Source organism: Panthera onca, chromosome A3 (assembly GCF_046562875.1).
Source record: "Panthera onca isolate mPanOnc1 chromosome A3, mPanOnc1 haplotype 2, whole genome shotgun sequence".
NCBI classification, from domain to species: domain Eukaryota; kingdom Metazoa; phylum Chordata; class Mammalia; order Carnivora; family Felidae; genus Panthera; species Panthera onca.
In genome coordinates, this window is record NC_138341.1 from 99060028 (window position 1) to 99081514 (window position 21487).

A 21487-nucleotide genomic window follows, 5' to 3' on the forward strand; every position below is an offset into this window, starting at 1 on the left:
TCTCCCCCGAGATACACATTCGTATGTCTATCTTCTTCTCCATTTTTAATCTCAAACCACATTCAGCTCCCAAGAAAGGCCTTCCCTGAATACCTAATATGAAGGGTCCTTGTAAGGGAAATCTCTCTCAAATACATCATTTGATATATCTGAAATTATCTTGTCCGCTTCTTTATTTCTTTATTGTATGTCTCCCTTCTCCATCCCACCTCCTAAGAATGTAAGTTCCTTGAGAAAAGGACATTTGTCTTTCCTAATCTTTCTTGTGTCCCTGGTACCTAGTAGTGTCTTGAGAATTTCATTTCCAATTGGTTTTATTTCCCCTTTACCCAAGCCTTTCTTTAAGGCCAAGATATAATGGGGCCCATGCCTAATTCTTACTCTCTTAGCAGCTGTCGCCTTATGCCAGGATTCTAAAATTATACTACAGAGCTATGGCGACTCATTTTTCTTTTCCCATTTATTAAAAAAGGAACAGAACAAAAAATTGCATTTGGTAGCTGTACTATTAAAAACTGTGGCATTATGGACTACAAAGGTTTTTTGGGCACCATAGGTTTTCTGTGGTTGCATGGCAGTCACATCGAAGATCATTACCATGGCTAGGGTGAAAAATTTTGCCAATGACTACATTAGCAACTCCCCCAAACTTTTGTCACCAGGTGTGAGATGGATGTTGACCCTTCAGAACGGGTTCAGCAAAAACAGAAATGAGATGCTTGGAACAGCTCACTGAGCACAGATGCTGTGCTCAAAAGGATGCATAAAGTAGGCAAAACGACACTTGTGATCTCCCTGGGAGAAGACGCTAAGACTCCCTGGAAGATGCCTCTGAAATGCATCAACTGCCTCTAGGACTAAGAGGAGAATTTCTAATGCTGGGGATTCAACCCCAAACCAGCATTTCCTAAAAGTGAGTTTTTGATCATTAACCTGATTTCCCAACGTGAATGGGAATTCTTGGAGAATGGGTGAGACATCTCTTAAAGACATCTATTTGTTTCTGTTTGTCTAAATTTTGAGATGCGTTTCCCAAAAGTACTTTATTTTTTAAAAAGTTACAGGGCCCTCCTTGGGTAGTCACTGGACATGGATACATGTTAACCATGAATAGTCATTTATGACATAAGTATAGTATCATTTCCTGACACCCATGGAGGCACTCACTAAATGTCACTGATACATATGGCCTCTGTGCTCAGATTTCTACTTGTGGTTCAGCAGGAACAACTCTCCCTTTGGCCTGGGGAAGCAGAAGGAAGATTTCTCCAAAGCAACCCATAATTCTCCTTGACAGCATATCATATTATCTATATTGCCTCTGTTTCTGGCAGAGGGTGGAGACCTGGAGTTTTGTCACGAGCATAGATTTGCCCCCTACAGAACTCAACTGTGCTCCTGACTCTCATGTAGCTGGACTTTCATAGGTGGCTGTTGATTTCCTATTCCTGGTAGGGTCCCATTTCAACAGCCATTCTTGGGAATGGAAGGAGATGGGGAAATGTTTTCTATTGTAGGATAAAAGAAACTGATAAAGGACTTAAAAGGCATCCTAAGCATTTAAGCTGGTCTGTTTCTATCATTGTCCACGAGGGCAGAGCCTCACCTTGAGGATGACCTTGCCTCACATCATCTGAGATGCTCCTGCCTCTACTTACCTGTAGGGTCTGGAGACAGGAGTACAAGGGTATGAACTTTGGGTTCAGACACACCAGTGGGTCAGCTATTTAAGCTAGGAGGTCAGACACACCAATGGATCGGCTATTTAAGCCAGGAATTCCCTTTAAAAAATTCCTTTTAAGCCTTGTGTAATAACAATCCCTGACTCCTACAGTTGTTGCACATCTTAAATGAATTCATGTATGTTGAGTGACTGGCACAAGGTACATACTCAGTTACAATCTGGCTCAGCAGAGGTGTGCTGGGGCTGATGTGAGTGAGCTGACTATACCTATCTCTCGGCTCCCACATTCATTGATCTCATGTTTGGTAGCTTGAAAACACTGTGGTGTGTGTATTTACACTAAGGAAATATGGAAACTCTCCAAAAGGGGGTTCCTGCCACCTGGAGAGTCAGTTCACCTGGCTTTTGGTAGTCAGATTATTATTCACTATCATTCACTAGCCTTTGTTGGCAAGTTATTTGTCCCAAGTAGCCCTTTCCTAGTGTCAGCTGCATTCTTAAAAATCTTTCCAGCATTTCTACTTATATGAGAAGATGTGATGCAGGGCAGAGAAAGGCAGTAGTTAATGGTCTGGATAGAGACCTCTCTTGGAGACCAACACTTCCAAGTGTGAGATGTGGACTGAAGTCAGCCTGCTCACCAATGTCTGGTAGGACCAGTGGCACATCACAGAACCATTCTGCACAGAAATCTCCCATGATTTCAGCACTCAGATACTAGGAAATGGAGAGCAGCTTCCCAAGCCCATTCTGGCCAGGTGACTTAGCATCCTTGGGCCATTGAGTATGACTTTAACAGCTGCATCCAGCTGCTGGACACGAAACCCCCAGGAAACCTGATGAGACTAAAATCAGAAATGATGATCCAATTAAAGCCCCCCAAACCTCATATGCTGACTCCAATCTTGTGGGCTCTGCATTAGCATTAATAATGATTTTCTTAAAATCACTCAGTGGTTTGGATAGCTAGCTGCATCTCATTAAGAAGTCAACTCCCCTTGCCTAGAAATGTATACTTAGGGCACTTAGGCAAATGATCCTTAGCAAGATAAGGCCCTTAAACTGGCTGGCTGAAAGGGCAGTACTCCCCATGGCTGAAGGATATTCCAAGGATACTTCATATGAGCAGGATAAATGAAAATAGCAGAAATTAACATTAAGTTCGTGGAATTAAATCAAGATGCGGGTGACCCCTTAAAGTCTTTTTTCAACATATGGTTCTTTTAAATAATAAGACATCCCACATGAGTATAGGGATGGATATTCTAATTGAAATTTCACCTTGGGCTTAATGTTTTACAAAAGACAAGCAGAGTCTTTGTCTTAGGTTGGATTTTCTCAAAAGACACTGAGACAACTATTGAGTTCAAATACTTAATGTAAGAGATTATCCCAGAAAGTGCCAGAGGGCAGTAGGGAGGTGAGACAAGAAAGGAGAGGCACCCAATACTGCGTGAGCAAGCTCCACTGTGGACAGTCAGGGCTCAATTCTACTGAGGACCTTTGGGTGATGGTAAAAAAATCTCGTTGTTCAGTACCACACGTTGCCAATGAAGACTTGAAATGTGTCTAGTCTGAATTTAGATATGAATGTAAAATACACACAAATTTCAAAAACATAGTGTGAAAAAAAGGACAATGTAAAATATCAGACTAATAAAATTTTTAGATTGATTATATGTTGAAATCATTATATTTTGGATATATTATGTTACTAAAATATTATTAAATTAATTTCACTCATTTCTCCTTACTTTTTCCAATGTAATTACTAGAAAATCTGAAATTAAACATGAGGCTCACATTTGAGGCTCACATTATATTTCTACTGGATGACACTGGAATACAATATGCCTCCGATGTGTCCTTCAGGGGTCAACCAGCTCTTGCCTATCACTGGCTGAGGGCTACTCCAGGGAAATTAACTTCCTGGCACTTCAAGTGTGCTTTCATGACCAGCAAGAAACACTGATTGCAGAGTCACAAGAGCTTTCCTTAGAAAGCTGTTGGTCTTGTAAAAGAATAGTGAGGGCCAAGGGGATATAGGTAGGGAACTGGCAGCTGCTATTACAGATCCTGCTCTACCTCCTTCATTCCTGGCTTTTAGATACTTCCTCTACTTGTCCACCCTTCAAACCCACTGCCCTGGGAGAGGCTGAGGGAACCATAGGAATCAGACATGTTTGGACTGGAGAAGAAGCTGAAGCTAGACAGAAGTTATAAACATTGCTCCAGTGAGCAGCTATGAAGAAAAGAACGATTATCTTTCCACAAAGACAGTGGGAAGTCAGGGGAGGGATAGAGATTTAACTTAACAAGGAGAAGGACCATTTTAGTCAAACGAGATTGTTTGCCTTGGAATTTAAACAGCTCCCTGTTAATGGAGATGTTCAGACTGTGCTGTCGGTGATTTATGTATGGAGTTCTGGCATCAAAGAGGGGGTTACACAAAATCAGGACCTCTAAGATATCTGTTTTGATTTTGAAACCCAGTCCTATTTCAGGCCTAGAACAGTGTGGTTGCCAAAATTGGGAACATGGAGTTCTTACACCGTGGAATTAAGTTCTATACCCTCCAATATCTGTTAGAGTGAGAAAGGAAAAAAAAAAAAAAAGCAATAATTTATTGAGTGTTTACTAAGGTCCAAGAAATATTTCAGGTATGATATTTCATTTAATTCCCAAACAAGACTGTATTATAGTAGTTTTGCCCCTAGAGGTGTAAACTGATGCTTGTAGAGAAAACTTTCACCCAAAGTCAGGAAGTAGTAAGTCAGTAAGTAAAGGAGCTAGGATTGAAATCAGGGCTATTGATTCCTGCATTCAGAGTCAAGCATAGTCAAGCAGATCCAAAGCTTGTAACCACTAGATTTCTCTCATCAAACACTGGTCTTTCTTGAGAAGTAGGCATGCATCTTAATTTCTGATAGTGAGAACAATATATCATATGTACCCAATGTATTTTCCAAAGATGGCCACAGCAATTTTTCAGGTCCTACATGCTCTACAAAACCTCACAGCTCCCTGTCAGGATATTGAGCCTATTTTCTCTCCCCATAAGCCTGGGCAGGTTTCTTAATGACTGCTCCAAAAAGATTTTTGTGGAAGTAATTCTTTGGGATTCCTGAGGCTGAGTCTTAAAAAGGTACAGCTCCTGCTGGCTCACTTGCTGTCTCTAGAGGAACCACTTTGGAGCCTGGCTGCCATGCTGTGAGGAAGCCCAGGTTATAGAAAGGCCACCACAGGTGTTTCAGAAGACTGCCTGAGCTGAGGTCTTAGCTAAAAGCCAGCATATCAATTGCCAGCCAGACATACGAGTGAACAAATCTTCACACAATTCCAGCACTCAGCCATTGAGGCTTCCTGATGAGGTCTCAGACCTTGTAGAGCAGCATGATCAAGTCAGCCCTGCTGTGCTCTGTCTGAATTCCTGACCCACAGAATATATGAGCATAATAAGCAGGTTCTTTAATCACTAAGCTTTGGGATGATTTGCTACACAACTGTATTTATTATAACATCAGGTTCCATTGTAAAAATGGAACTTTCAGAAAGCTGGAAGCTTACTGCTTAAATATGCTAATTGTATTAGCCATAAGGGTTAGTTAGCACAATTACTTCTTTATTTTATGACCTCGACTGTACATTTGTATCTTTTTCTTTTCTTTTAATTCCAGGATAGTTACCATGCAGTGTTATTTTAGTTCTTAGTATACAATATTGTGATTCAACAATTCCATATATTACTCAGTGATCATCTAGATAAGTGTATTCATATCCCACTTCACCTATTTTATTAACCTTATTTTGCTTTTCTTTGAAAAACTGTGAGGTGCACATAAACAACAAAATGATCCTTGCCTATCCTTTAAGAAAAAAAATCATAAATTTAATACCTGAATCTTCTTTCACGTTAACATCTTCTTCATTATTATCATCTATTTAGAAAAGGGGGGGAAAGACAAAAGAAACACTCATATGAAAGATAGTAAGCTCAGAATTCTCCAGTTTGACTAATACAACTTCAAAGGCCAAAAAGAACTCAGTAGAAAAGAGTGTTAGAACATGCATTTCGATTGTCTTATATTATTATGCTAAGTTAATACAAGGTAATGTAAATATACATCACAGCACAATTTAACACCTAGGGTTCACATTTCCTTTTAAAAATTGTTATGTATGCATAACAAAGTACATACACAATCATTTGTTTTACTTATGCAAGTAATGCATGGTCACTTTGGTCATTTCAATTTCTAAAAAGATGAAAAATAAAAATCGCACACTTCAAATGCCGCACTTTCTCTGTCAATGAAAGGGATGCGCGCTCATGTCAAGTATCTGAGAAATGTGGAGCTCACCACTTGGGTTTAGGCTGACAGCACCCATTCCCTGCACAGCACCGTGGAAAGTGCTAGTTTCCTACATGTGCAAATCTAAACCTTTAACCATGTATGTTCAAGTGCCCACCCCCCAGCCCGCCCCAGTTGGCATCATTCCCATTCAATTCCACTCATCCCAGTGAAACCCCCATTAATTGGGCAAGGACACGTGCTTCCTCTACCCTCTGGGTGACATGTTTGCTTTTTGAACTTTTGATATGTTGTCATCTCTTCTCCTTCAATGTTCCTTACATCCAGGCAGTATGAATCCTGCCTGTCTTATTTCCACATTTTCTCCTCTCTATTCACATCACTGCAACTCGATTCAAACTCTGCCATTTGCCTTCCCTATTTTGTGGTTTCCTAACTGCTCTTCTTTTTTTCTCACTCCTGACTCCAATTTCTTTTACACACAGGTGCAAAATCCATCTTAAAAGAGAGCTCTGATCTGGTTTACGACGTTGCAGGGATTCCTGTCTGCCTAATGAAAAGGGTAAGGATTAAATGAGATAATACCACCTAAAGCACCAGGACAGTTACTGAAATATTAAATGCTAAATATTACTTATTATTACCACCACATCATATGTCTACTTGTTAAAATATGTATCCTTCAGATGCCCATCTCGACATCATAAATTCTGCAAAGCTAAAGACTATGTCTTATGTTCCTTTGTATTCTCTAGGACCTAATGTTAATTTTATAAATTAAAATCCATAAAGAAATTTCTGCTGAATAATATTTCTGAGGTTTTTAAAAATTTTTTCTCTGATTTTTTTAGTCAAACTGGAGAATTCCTGTGTTTATATTTCTTATCTACCTCTTACATTGTAGGACATGCTTCCAAATGATGATTTGCAAGCAATGGGGACTCAGTAAAGATTTGTAATTTCCACCCAGACATACGCTTTAAATTTAGTCATTTCTTAGCCAAATTTATACAATGTGGCATTCTTCAAAGTGCTAATTATAAATGAAGATTATAGATATACCAGTCACTGGGAATGGAAAATGTATTTAAGTTGAGGTTTTAGGAAAATAATTCTTGATGGCCATGGTTAATTTTTAAAGAAGTAAATTTCAGGGCGCCTGGGTGGCTCAGTCGGTTAAGTGTCCGACTTCAGCTCAGGTCACCATCTCGCACTCCATGAGTTTGAGCCCCGCGTCGGGCTCTGGGCTGATGGCTTGGAGCCTGGAGCCTGCTTCCGATTCTCTGTCTCCCTGTCTCTCTGCCCCTCCCCGTTCATGCTCTGTTCTCTCCCTGTCTCAAAAATAAATAAACGTTAAAAAAAATTATAAAGAAGTAAATTTCTTTCCATTCAAATTGTTAGAAACATTAGTGAATAGATGTATACTTTATTTCTTTCATTTTTTTCTCTGAATATAATTTTGGGAGAAAGAATATCTTTCTCTTAGAAATATAATTCTCTAACTAAATTATTATCAAAATGTTACAAAGTAAACTCTTCACAGATTCTTCCCTGAACTTAATAGATTTAAATAAAATTTTATTTTTCAGAGCATCTAAAATATCTAGACCATCAGACTTTCTGGAAATCAGAGTGGGATGAAAAAAAGTCTCCACAGTTTCCAGGAAAAGATAAAGGAAGAGTCAAAGATCTCTTTGCTTGTCATCTATGTATCCATTTGTCTGTCTGGCAAACACTCCTCCATAGCCTATTGTAGGTGTAGCTTTGTGTTTGGAGAAATAAAATACCAAGACAAATCTAGACACAATTGTCTACAAACATTATTAGTAAGGAAAGCAAGACATGTAGATCAATTTGAATATATAATAGAGAGTAGTCAGGGCCATCACAAAAGGTATCAGGGGAGGGATAGCTGCTTCCAGTCAGGTTATGAAGAAAGGTTTTTGGAAAATGTGACATTAGAGCTGATCTTTGAACTTTATAGACTATACTGATAGCATCATCCTTAGAATGTCTCCAGGTGTTGAAGGATCATACTTGATGTCATTATTCATTTGTTCATTCATTTCACTCATTTATTCATATAGTGGTTAAGAGTATATTCAGGATCTGGATTCAGATTGCTTGGGTTTACTTGCAGGCCAAACTATAAATCGCTGTGTAATCTTGGGCAAATTATGTAAACCTATGCCTGGGAAATAGGGATAATAAAAGTATCCTCAGTCATACCCTAGTATGACTTTCTAGGGTTAGTAATACATGTAAAGTGCTTACATGGAATGAGCATTCAATAAATACTGGCTATTCGTGTTATGGTGCCATTATGATTACTACTTTTACAACTTAAAGAACCATTTATTGACCAACACCATATGTTGGAACCATGGAAGACCGTGAAGATACAGTTGACAATCCATTCCCTCAAAAACTCCCAAAGAAGTGTATGGCAGAGAAAAATAAAACAACAATCAGAAGAGGAAGTAACAGATTCTCTGATGCAGGTAAGCAGAGGTTTTACTGGGAAACAGACAAGAAGCAGCTAAGTCAGAGAGGTCTATGAAGGATTTTCAGAATAGATGAGGCTTAAGTTGAATCCTAAAGGGAGATTCAGAATTATCTGGGGGTAAGGAAAGGCTGCAGTAGATTCCCAGTAAATATGGGTGCCCTGCCTACAAGCCCTTGTTCCTAGACACTTCCTTGCTGGCCAGACCAATTTCCAGCCACCAGATCTCCACCTGAGGGCTTTCTCTGGGTTGCTGGAGGCCACAGGAGAAATATCAGGGAATTGACACCCCAAGAGGGCAGTGTTTCACAAATGACTGCCAGGACTTGCACAGAAGTACTATAGTGCCCTTGCTCCTAAGGTGTGCTAATTCAGAAGCTTCTTCCAGAGTCCTCCCCAACCCCAACCCCAACCCTGGGAATAAACCCCAGTGGACAGGTGGTTAATTTAATTTGTAATTTAACTCTGCTGCCTTCCTTCCCTTTCCAATTCTTCTTTTCCACTCCCCTGCTAGTGATTCCAGGGATTATCTTCCAAATAAATGACTTTCACTTGAATTCTTGCTTCAGGGTCTGCTTCTGGGGGGATTCAAACTAAGAAAAGGGTAACCACACTCAAACAAAGGGAAAAACATCTATGAGAACACATGGTTATGAACAGTCAAAATGCTTTTAAGGAAATAAAACTAGCTCTCCGTGGCTGGAGGCAGGAGTTTACAGGGGAACCATGGGTCTAGTGACCTGTTCTGGCTGGATCATGAAGGATCTTTCTCACTGGGTATGGTGGTCAGTTGTATGTGTCAATGTAACTGGACCATGGAGTGCCCAGACACATGTCAGACCTGACCCTAGGTGTGTCTGAATGAAATTTCTGAATAAGATGAACATTTGAATTGGTTGGTAGACTGAGTAAAACAGATAGCCCCGTTAATGTGGGTGGGCCTCATCCAGTAAGTGTAAGGCTTACACTCCCACAAAGAAGAGGAAACTACTGCCAGACTGCATTTGTGTGGGGACATAGGGTTTTTCCTGACTTTGGACTCAGCGTAAAACACTGGCTCTGCCTGGGTCTCAAGCCTGCAGGCATCTGGATTGAAACACCATCATTGGCTCTCTTGGGTCTCAGGTCTCAGACTCCCACTAGAACTATGCCATCAGCTCTCTTGTGTCTCTAGCTTGCTGACTGCGGGTCTTGGGATCTGGCAGCCTCCATAATTGCATGAGCCAATTCCTTATAATAAATTTATACCTACATCTATATTTATATCTAAACCTATATCCACTATTAGTGTTGTTTCTCTGGAGAATCCTAATACCTCAGGTTGAAGAATTTAAATTCTATCCTGAAAATTACAGGGTGACTAACCAACTTTAAGCAGAAAATGACACACCTGCTTTTGAGAGAGAACTTTTTTTTTGACACAAGAGAAGTTTACTAATACACTATAAAATCCATGCTTTAATATTTTGGTATTATTTATATTAAAATCTGGCGCAGAGTACTTTTGGTCTACAAAGCATCTAATGTGCTGTTACTTATTAATGAAATCCACTTTAGTTCAACATTATTCTATAAAATGTACTCACTTGAGCCATATTTATGCAGCATATTTCTAGCAAGATTTTTTTTTCTACTACAACCAGGGAACAAAAAAAGCAATATGTGAAAGAAGAGGATAAGCCTATGGAGATAAGGAGGAATGTCTTTGAAAATTTGGAAGCAGTTACGGGACTGATGGAGCATGGGCACGGAGACGCTGCCTTTTTAACAGTTCTTCAAGCATCATGCTTCTTTGTTAGAGGACACAAATCAAATAAAAGGTTCTTAGCCAAAGTGATACAAATACCATTTCAAAATTGAGAGCAATCTATCAGATGGTATGGTTCTGTGTGTTCAGAAATGCCAATTCCAGAAACACTGCTTCCTTTCCTTGGCAGAAATGGCCCAGGGGCTAAGGCTCCATTTCATCTTAAGGGATCTCTTTGATGTTAATTTCATAATGGATGCTGTCTTTATTCACTGCACCCCTCTCTGTCAGATTACCCTGTTGAGTTCTGCACCAAAAGTACAAATCTAACTAAAGTTCTTCTTTTGATAAAAAATGAGTGTGAAAGCCCACTGGTGTCCCATGAATAACCAGTTTTCAGTAACAGTTAGCTTTGTACATTTCAGGAGGAAGTGTCTAACCTCTTTCAAGTCTGTAATATCTACTTCACCTTCTTGAATGGAAGCCAGAGTTTGTTGAAAAGCAGAGTATACCATGGATTTTGCAATGACTTGAGATTGGTCTTACTTCTTTATCACCAGTGTTCCCATAACTAGTGCAGTCTTTTGGAAAATAAGGAATCAAAACAGATTACAGATATTCTCACAAACTTTAGTCTAAAGTGTGGTCTCTGGGCCAGCAGCACCATTATCACCTGGGAACTTGTTAGAAATGCAAATTCTCAGGTTCCACTAAAGGTCTATTCCAGCAGAAGATTGGGGGAGGGGCCTAACACTCTTCTTTTTTTTTTTTTTTTTTTTTAATATATGAAGTTTATTGTCAAATTGGTTTCCATATAACACCCAGTGCTCATCCCAAAAGGTGCCCTCCTCAATACCCATCACCCACCTTCCCCTCCCTCCCACCCCCCATCAACCCTCAGTTTGTTCTCAGCTTTTAACAGTCTCTTATGCTTTGGCTCTCTCCCACTCTAACCTCTTTTTTTTTTTTCCTTCCCCTCCCCCATGGGTTTCTGTTAAGTTTCTCAGGATCCACATAAGAGTGAAACCATATGGTATCTGTCTTTCTCTGTATGGCTTATTTCACTTAGCACAACACTCTCCAGTTCCATCCACGTTGCTACAAAGGGCCATATTTCATTCTTTCTCATTGCCACGTAGTACTCCATTGTGTATATAAACCACAATTTCTTTATCCATTCATCAGTTGATGGACATGTAGGCCCTTTCCATAATTTGGCTATTGTTGAGAGTGCTGCTATAAAGATTGGGGTACAAGTGCCCCTATGCATCAGTACTCCTGTATCCCTTGGGTAAATTCCTAGCAGTGCTATTGCTGGGTCATAGGGTAGGTCTATTTTTAATTTTTTGAGGAACCTCCACACTGCTTTCCAGAGCGGCTGCACCAATTTGCATTCCCACCAACAGTGCAAGAGGGTTCCCGTTTCTCCACATCCTCTCCAGCATCTATAGTCTCCTGATTTGTTCATTTTGGCCACTCTGACTGGCGTGAGGTGATATCTGAGTGTGGTTTTGATTTGTATTTCCCTGATAAGGAGCGACGTTGAACATCTTTTCATGTGCCTGTTGGCCATCCGGATGTCTTCTTTAGAGAAGTGTCTATTCATGTTTTCTGCCCATTTCTTCCTGGGTTATTTGTTTTTCGGGTATGGAGTTTGGTGAGCTCTTTATAGATTTTGGATACTAGCCCTTTGTCCGATATGTCATTTGCAAATATCTTTTCCCATTCTGTTGGTTGCCTTTTAGTTTTGTTGGTTGTTTCCTTTGCTGTGCAGAAGCTTTTTATCTTCATAAGGTCCCAGTAATTCATTTTTGCTTTTAATTCCCGTGCCTTTGGGGATGTGTCGAGTAAGAGATTGCTACAGCTAAGGTCAGAGAGGTCTTTTCCTGCTTTCTCATCTAGGGTTTTGATGGTTTCCTGTCTCACATTCATGTCCTTTACCCATTTTGAATTTATTTTTGTGAATGGTGTGAGAAAGTGGTCTAGTTTCAACCTTCTGCATGTTGCTGTCCAGTTCTCCCAGCACCATTTGTTAAAGAGACTGTCTTTTTTCCATTGGATGTTCTTTCCTGCTTTGTCAAAGATGAGTTGGCCATACGTTTGTGGGTCTAGTTCTGGGGTTTCTATTCTATTCCATTGGTCTATGTGTCTGTTTTTGTGCCAATACCATGCTGTCTTGATGATGACAGCTTTGTAGTAGAGGCTAAAGTCTGGGATTGTGATGCCTCCTGCTTTGGTCTTCTTCTTCAAAATTACTTTGGCTATTCGGGGCCTTTTGTGGTTCCATATGAATTTTAGGATTGCTTGTTCTAGTTTCGAGAAGAATGCTGGTGCAATTTTGATTGGGATTGCATTGAATGTGTAGATAGCTTTGGGTAGTATTGACATTTTGACAATATTTATTCTTCCAATCCATGAGCAGGGAATGTCTTTCCATTTCTTTACATCTTCTTCAATTACCTGCATAAGCTTTCTATAGTTTTCAGCATACAGATCTTTTACATCTTTGGTTAGATTTATTCCTAGGTATTTTATGCTTCTTGGTGCAATTGTGAATGGGATCAGTTTCTTCATTTGTCTTTCTGTTGCTTCATTGTTAGTGTATAAGAATGCAACGGATTTCTGTACATTGATTTTGTATCCTGCAACTTTGCTGAATTCATGTATCAGTTCTAGCAGACTTTTGGTGGAGTCTATCGGATTTTCCATGTATAATATCATGTCATCTGCAAAAAGCGAAAGCTTGACTTCGTCTTTGCCAATTTTGATGCCTTTGATTTCCTTTTGTTGTCTGATTGCTGATGCTAGAACTTCCAGCACTATGTTAAACAACAGCGGTGAGAGTGGGCATCCCTGTCGTGTTCCTGATCTCAGGGAAAAAGCTCTCAGATTTTCCCCGTTGAGGATGATGTTAGCTGTGGGCTTTTCATAAATGGCTTTTATGATCTTTAAGTATGTTCCTTCTATCCCGACTTTCTCAAGGATTTTTATTAAGAAAGGTGCTGGATTTTGTCAAAGGCCTTTTCTGCATCGATTGACACGATCATATGGTTCTTCTCTTTTTTTTTTATTAATGTGATGTATCACGTTGATTGATTTGCAAATGTTGAACCAGCCCTGCATCCCAGGAATGAATCCCACTTGATCATGGTGAATAATTCTTTTTATATGCTGTTGAATTCGATTTGCTAGTATCTTATTGAGAATTTTTGCATCCATATTCATCAGGGATATTGGCCCGTAGTTCTCTTTTTTTACTGGGTCTCTGTCTGGTTTAGGAATCAAAGTAATACTGGCTTCATAGAATGAGTCTGGAAGTTTTCCTTCCCTTTCTATTTCTTGGAATAGCTTGAGAAGGATAGGTATTATCTCTGCTTTAAACGTCTGGTAGAACTCCCCTGGGAAGCCATCTGGTCCTGGACTCTTATTTGTTGGGAGATTTTTGATAACCGATTCAATTTCTTCGCTGGTTATGGGTCTGTTCAAGCTTTCTATTTCTTCCTGATTGAGTTTTGGAAGAGTGTGGGTGTTTAGGAATTTGTCCATTTCTTCCAGGTTGTCCAGTTTGTTGGCATATAATTTTTCATAGTATTCCCTGATAATTGTTTGTATCTCTGAGGGATTGGTTGTAATAATTCCATTTTCATTCATGATTTTATCTATTTGGGTCATCTCCCTTTTCTTTTTGAGAAGCCTGGCTAGAGGTTTGTCAATTTTGTTTATTTTTTCAAAAAACCAACTCTTGGTTTTGTTGATCTGCTCTACCGTTTTTTTTAGATTCTATATTGTTTATTTCTGCTCTGATCTTTATGATTTCTCTTCTTCTGCTGGGTTTAGGCTGCCTTTGCTGTTCTGCTTCCATTTCCTTTAGGTGTGCTGTTAGATTTTGTATTTGGGATTTTTCTTGTTTCTTGAGATAGGCCTGGATTGCAACGTGTTTTCCTCTCAGGACTGCCTTCGCTGAGTCCCAAAGCGTTTGGATTGTTGTATTTTCATTTTCGTTTGTTTCCATATATTTTTTAATTTCTTCTCTAATTGCCTGGTTGACGCACTCATTCTTTAGTAGGGTGTTCTTTAACCTCCATGCTTTTGGAGGTTTTCCAGACTTTTTCCTGTGGTTGATTTCAAGCTTCATAGCATTGTGGTCTGAAAGTATGCATGGTATAATTTCAATTCTTGTAAACTTATGAAGGGCTGTTTTGTGACCCAGTATATGATCTATCTTGGAGAATGTTCCATGTGCACTCGAGAAGAAAGTATATTCTGTTGCTTTGGTATGCAGAGTTCTAAATATATCTGTCAAGTCCATCTGATCCAATGTATCATTCAGGGCCCTTGTTTCTTTATTGACCATGTGTCTAGATGATCTATCCATTTCTGTAAGTGGGGTGTTAAAGTCCTCTGCAATTACCACATTCTTATCAATAAGGTTGCTTATGTTTATGAGTAATTGTTTTATATATTTGGGGGCTCCCATATTCGGCGCATACACATTTATAATTGTTAGCTCTTCCTGATGGATAGACCCTGTATTTATTACATAATGCCCTTATTCATCTCTTGTTACAGCCTTTTTTTTTTTTTTTTTTTTTTTAATTTTTATTTTTGGGACAGAGAGAGACAGAGCATGAACGGGGGAGGGGCAGAGAGAGAGGGAGACACAGAATCGGAAACAGGCTCCAGGCTCCGAGCCATCAGCCCAGAGTCTGACGCGGGGCTCGAACTCACGGACCGCGAGATCGTGACCTGGCTGAAGTCGGACGCTTAACCGACTGCACCACCCAGGCGCCCCTCTTGTTACAGCCTTTAATTTAAAGTCTAGTTTGTCTGATATAAGTATGGCTACTCCAGCTTTCTTTTGGCTTCCAGTAGCATGATAAATAGTTCTCCATCCCCTCACTCTCAATCTGAAGGTGTCCTCAGATCTAAAATGAGTCTCTTGTAGACAGCAAATAGATGGGTCTTGTTTTTTTATTCATTCTGATACCCTATGTCTTTTGGTTGGCGAATTTAATCCATTTACATTCAGTGTTATTATAGAAAGATACGGGTTTAGAGTCATTGTGATGTCTGTATGATTTATGCTTGTAGTGATGTCTCTGGTACTTTGTCTCACAGGATCCCCCTTAGGATCTCTTTTAGGGCTGGTTTAGTGGTGACAAATTCCTTCAGTTTTTGTTTGTTGGGGAAGACCTTTATCTCTCCTTCTATTCTAAATGACAGACTTGCTGGATAAAGGATTCTCGGCTGCATATTTTTTCTGTTTAGCACACTGAAGATCTCGTGCCAATCCTTTCTGGCCTGCCAAGTTTCAAAGGAGAGATCAGTCACGAGTCTTATAGGTCTCCCTTTATATGTGAGGGCACGTTTATCCCTTGTTGCTTTCAGAATTTTCTCTTTATCCTTGTATTTTGCCAGTTTCACTATGATATGTCGTGCATAAGATCGATTCAAGTTACGTCTGAAGGGAGTTCTCTGTGCCTCTTGGATTTCAATGCCTTTTTTCTTCCCCAGTTCAGGGAAGTTCTCAGCTATAATTTCTTCAAGTACCCCTTCAGCACCTTTCCCTCTCTCTTCCTCCTCTGGGATACCAATTATGCACATATTATTTCTTTTTAGTGTATCACTTAGTTGTCTAATTTTCCCCTCATACTCCTGGTTTTTTTTATCTCTCTTTTTCTCAGCTTCTTCTTTTCCCCTAACTTTATCTTCTAGTTCACCTATTCTCTCCTCTGCCTCTTCAATCCGAGCCATCGTCGTTTCCATTTTGTTTTGCATTTCGTTTAAAGCATTTTTTAGCTCCTCCTGACTGTTCCTTAGTCCCTTGATCTCTGTAGCAAGAGATTCTCTGCTGTTCCTGTATACTGTTTTCAAGCCCAGCAATTAATTTTATGACTATTATTCTAAATTCACTTTCTGTTATATTATTTAAATCCTTTTTGATCAGTTCATTAGCTGTTGTTATTTCCTGGAGATTCTTCTGAGAAGAATTCTTCCGTTTGGTCATTTTGGATAGTCCCTGGAATGGTGAGGACCTGCAGGGCACTTCCCCTGTGCTGTGGTGTATAACTGGAGTTGGTGGGCGGGGCCGCAGTCTGACCTGATGTCTGCCCCCAGCCCACCGCTGGGGCCACAGTCAGACTGGTGTGTGCCTTCTCTTCCCCTCTCCTAAGGGCGGGATTCACTGTGGGTTGGCGTGGCCCGTCTGGGCTACTTGCACACTGCCAGGCTTGTGGTGCTGGGGATCTGGCGTATTAGCTGGGGTGGGTAGGCAAGGTGCACAGGGGCAGGAGGGGCAGGCTTAGCTCACTTCTCCTTAGGTTATCCACTTCAGGAGGGGCCCTGTGGCTGCGGGAGGAAGTCAGATCCACTGCCGGAGGTTTCGCTCCGCAGAAGCACAGAGTTGGGTGTTTGCGCGGAGGAGCCAGCAAGTTCCCTGGCAGGAACTGGTTCCCTTTGGGATTTTGCCCGGGGGATGGGCGAGGGAGATGGCGCTGGCGAGCGCCTTTGCTCCCCTCCAAGCTGAGCTCTGTCATCCGGGAGCTCAGTAACTCTCCCTCCCTTTGTCCTCCAGGCTTCCCGCTTTCCGAGCAGAGCTGTTAACTTATGACCTCCCAGACGCTAAGTCACGCTTGCTGTCGGAACACAGTCTGTCTGGCCCCTCCGCTTTTGCCAGCCAGACTTGGGGGCTCTGCTTGGCTGGCGGGCAGCCCCTCCACCCCGGCTCCCTCCCGCCAGTCCGTGGAGCGTGCACCGCCTCGCCGCCCTTCCTACCCTCTTCCTCCGGCCTCTCGTCTGCGCTTGGCTCCAGAGACTCTGTTCTGCTAATCCTCTGGCGGTTTTCTGGGTTATTTAGGCAGATGTAGGTGGAATCTAAGTGATCAGCAGGACGCGCGGTGAGCCCAGCCTCCTCCTATGCCGCCATCTTCCTGTATCCCTCCCGGGGCCTAACACTCTAATAAGCCCTCCCGGTGATGCTCATGCAAGCTGCAGCTGCAGAACCATTGGTCAAAGGACTGATATTTATGAGCTGGAGGAAAGAAAAGCTTTCAAAAACAGTAGATATCCCACTTTTAGGATATCCTCACAAAGTATGGAAGATGTGGTTATGCTCATGGCTTCTGTGAAACTTGACAAAGTAGAAATGCCAAGCAAAGAATGGCTGATAAAGGGGACATCCTTGCAGAGTAGAGCTCTTCCATTAAATGGAAAACCTGAACCCACAAAATCTAAGAAATTGCTAAACTTACTTTCTGTAAGGCAATTGATAGGACTTAGAGAAATTAAAAAAGGAATAAGCCAAAGGTTGTTCCTCCCCCACCCTCCAACTGGTCCTTGGTCAAGAGGAGCACTCAGATATCATTAGTTAATAAATATATCAATAAATAAAAGGCACTGCTTAAAAACTGCATGGTTCTGCTGCTTCCGGCTTGGCCATCTTGGCATGTAATGGCACCAGTTACTGAGATAGAGGATTTAGGAGAAGGGCTGAGTTGAAGGGAAGGATTCTGAATTTGGTTTTAGATGTGTTGAGTTGGAGATGCCTGGAGATGCCAACTGGAGATGGGCTGTGCACAGATGAGTATACCAGAAAGGGCTGGCAGGAAGAGAAGTAGAAGACAGAATGGTCAGTAAGACAAAGGCTGAGCAGTCAAGTAAGATAAGGGCTGCAAAGGCTCATGTGGAGTCACGTGATCAAATATGCACTGGTTTCAGTAACCATGCTGGACCCATCAAAGAATTCCCGATAACCTCAACAGTGACAGTTGTAGCAGGGTATTGGAAATCACTAATTGCTCTGGATATAGAGTGCACAGCAATCGAAGGTGAAAACTTCAAAAACCTGTAACTGAGAGTACAAGTTAGGGCCACAGGTAAAGAATAAAGGTTGGAGGGTTTCATTTACTTTATTGTTATTCTTATCTTTGTTCTTATCTCTGTGCCTTATTAGGAATTCTTTCATTCATATACTATACCTCAAAAGTATTTTTTCTCCCCCTGCATATGCCTCGAAGTTTTCACCTAAAGAACAGAAACCAGTCAACCCAAAATGTTTGAAGGATCTTTCAGAAGCACCTTGCTTTCGGAAGCAAAAATGTTTGAAGGGTCTCTCTGTAAAGATGCCTACACCTCTCCCTTCTCCAAGCAGCATTTTGTCTTGTCTTTGTTTTATCAGAACCTCCTAATAAGATCAAACTCTGCTTAGTCAAGGTTCGTGTCCCCAGGTCTTTATTTGTTCTGTTATTCGTAAGCATTTGCTACACACACTGAACATTCCCCCCTTTTGAAGGGAAAGATCGCTTTCAGTCTACGCCTGCTGCTTGTTCTTGCATTCAGGTTGCTTGGTTACAGCAACACTTCACTGGATTTTCATTGAAGGCGAAATGCATTTGTAGCTTTTGAGGCCCATCAAGTGGAAATGGTTAGCACCCAATTCCTAAGAAGGCAGTCAACTCATTTATGTCACGTTACAGAGAACATGTCTTGTATAATTCTAAACATCAATGGAATCCCCTCATTAAAAGTGTACAAATGTGCACAAATGTGCCAAGTCACCATAATATTTATAATTAAAGAAATTTCTGAATTCTTCACTTTGTAGTTTTTTTTTTTCTTTCTATCCAACAAATGTACCATTTGGGGGAAAAAATGTACAAATCAGACTGGGTAAAGCAGTTTTTGTGTGTGTGCTTCTTCAACTGGTGAGTTAGGTTACTAGGGCTGCTGTAACGAACTTCCACACATTTAATGGCTTAAAACAACATAAATTTGTTATCTTACAGCTTTACACATTCGAAGTTTGATGTGGATCTCAATGGGCATCAAGATGATGGCAGGCCTGCACTCCTTTCTGAGGCTCTTGGGGGAGAATCTGTTTCCTTGCCTTTTTGACTACTGGAGGCTACATTCCTCAGCTTGTGGCCCCTCTTTTCTAACTTCAAAGCCAGTGATGCACATCTTTCTGGACACTGTTCCATAACCATGTCTCCCACTGTTTCTCTCCTGCCTCCCTCTTCTGTTTTTAGGGACCCTTGTGATTGTATTAAGTCCACCCAGGTAACACAGGATAACATCCCCACCTTTAGGTCAGTTAATTAGCAACCGTAATCTCTCATTTGCAATCTTATTTCCCCTTTGTAATGTGACCCAACATATTTACAGGTTCTGGGGTTTAAGGCATCTTTGCAGGAAAGGCACTTTTCTTCCTACCGTACCCTGTAAATTAGGAAGCATACTGCTTTGACGAAAAAGTGTCTGAGGAGTAGAACTAAGAATAATAATACTGTTTAGAAATAAAATGCTTTCTGGGGCACACAGGTGGCTCAGTCAGTTAAGCGTCCGACTTTTGGTTTTGGTTCAGATCATGATCTCAAGGTTGTGAGATCGAGCCCCATGTCGTGCTCCAAGCTGGGCATAGAGTCTGCTTAAGATTCTCTCGCTCCCTCTGACTCTCCCTGCACATTCATGTGCTCACTCTCTCCCTCGCTTTCAAAAAGAAAAAAAAAAAAGAAAATGAAAGAAAAAATAAATAATAAAATAAAACAAAATGATTTCTTATGGGATCAAGTACACAGACATAAAAATAAAAGTAATTTTTGAATTTTTTAGTTTTCAACTTCACTCTTTTTTCTTTTTTACTTTTATTCCTTTCTTCCAACTACTCTTTCTCCCTCCCTTCTTTTTTCCTTCCTTTCATTCTTTCTTTTTTTCCCATCTTTCTTTTGTCTTTCCACCTTTCCTCGTTGATTCGGTTATACAAGAATAATATCACAAACACAAATGACGAAATGTTTGCAACATATATTTTAAAGAGCTAAGAACCTTACTATACAAATTACAGACCAATAAAAAAGATGAAATAGTCAATAAAAATTTACAAAGGAGATGACTAGCAGTTTCGCATAAAAAATTGGGAGATATAATAAAAAACTGAAAGAAAGGATAAGCCATACTAGAAATAAGAGAAATACATGTTGTTACCCATTAATTACTTTATTTCATGTATAAAAGTGATAACATCAAAAGATGAGAATGTGCCCAATTGGGAAGAGCAGGGGAAAAGTAAACTCTCACATACTGCTCATGGGAATGTAAACTCAGTGCAATGGGCTGAATTTGCGTTTCCTACAAAATTCATCTGTTGAAATCCTAACTCCCAATATGATGATATTAGGAGTAGGGGCTTCAGGAGGTAATTAGGTCATAAAGGTGGAGACCTCATGAATGGGATTAGTGCCTTTATGTAGGGGGCCCCAGAGAGCTCTCTCTTTCCACCATGTAAGGATACAGTAATAACCCCACTACGCTGGCACCCTGATCACTCAAGGTGCTTAATGCGAGGTATAGGTCTTTACATTTGTGACTCTGGAAATGAAGACCCCTTCAGTTCTATATATGACACTGACCCATAGTGCTATAAGCACTGTGGCCAATTTGACAATTAGTATGAAAAGTGTCTTGACTTTGGATGCGTTTTGAAAAAGTAATTCTACTTCTAGAAAAGTATTTTTAAAAAATTGTGGATGCATGCCAATATTTATCTATGAAGCTGTTTTTCTGTAAGTGTTATTTATAAACGAATAGGGAAATATTTGCAAAAATAATTGCACAGTTCAACAGTATGGTTTTGGGTAAACACTGGGTCCATTAAAATTATGTCATGGGAGAATAGAAAATGACGTAAAAAAAAATCAAGATTTGTTGCATGATACACAGCAAGTGATAAGACTGCAATTCTGATTGCATTTTCCATTTTACAGGGGGCTTCTTACAGGATAAACAATGAAAGGTAATTCATTCTCGATAGTTTGTATCTTCTTTTTGATTATCTATTTTTACTGTAAATCCGTACTACTTTTTAATAAGAGGTTATAGCCATTTTAATTAAGATGGCCACAATAATGAAAATACCTCCTTTTAAAGTTGTAATAAGAAACATGGGTATTTAAAATTTTATGATGCTTGGTCTAGACACCTCTCTAAACACTCATTTACATTATTATTTATTCTATTTGGATTTGGCCCATTACTGCGTTTGCTGTAAAGCTGAAGTATAAAAAGGTTAAACGACATGCACAAAGTCATAAAATTAATGTATGACTGCTTATTACATGGTGATGAGTATCAACATTTCTCCGTCAGGGATTCACAAATTGGAGATAAGCATCCTACTCATTTCCCAAATTCTATCTGAACTGCCCTTCTTCCTCCTTGTCACTTACACAGTACTTGGCATCGCT

At 40.3% G+C, this 21487-nt stretch overlaps 1 protein-coding gene across 1 annotated transcript in view; it reads right to left on the reverse strand.

Moving 5' to 3' along the window:
* The window catches only part of MACROD2 (mono-ADP ribosylhydrolase 2), a 2034677-nt gene that overhangs the window by 151506 nt on the left and 1861684 nt on the right, over nt 1-21487 (reverse strand). Inside the window, exon 10 of the mRNA XM_060611757.3 lies at nt 5581-5622. Within this exon, the coding sequence (XP_060467740.1) occupies nt 5581-5622 (42 nt within the window). The remainder of the gene's footprint in view (nt 1-5580; nt 5623-21487) is intronic.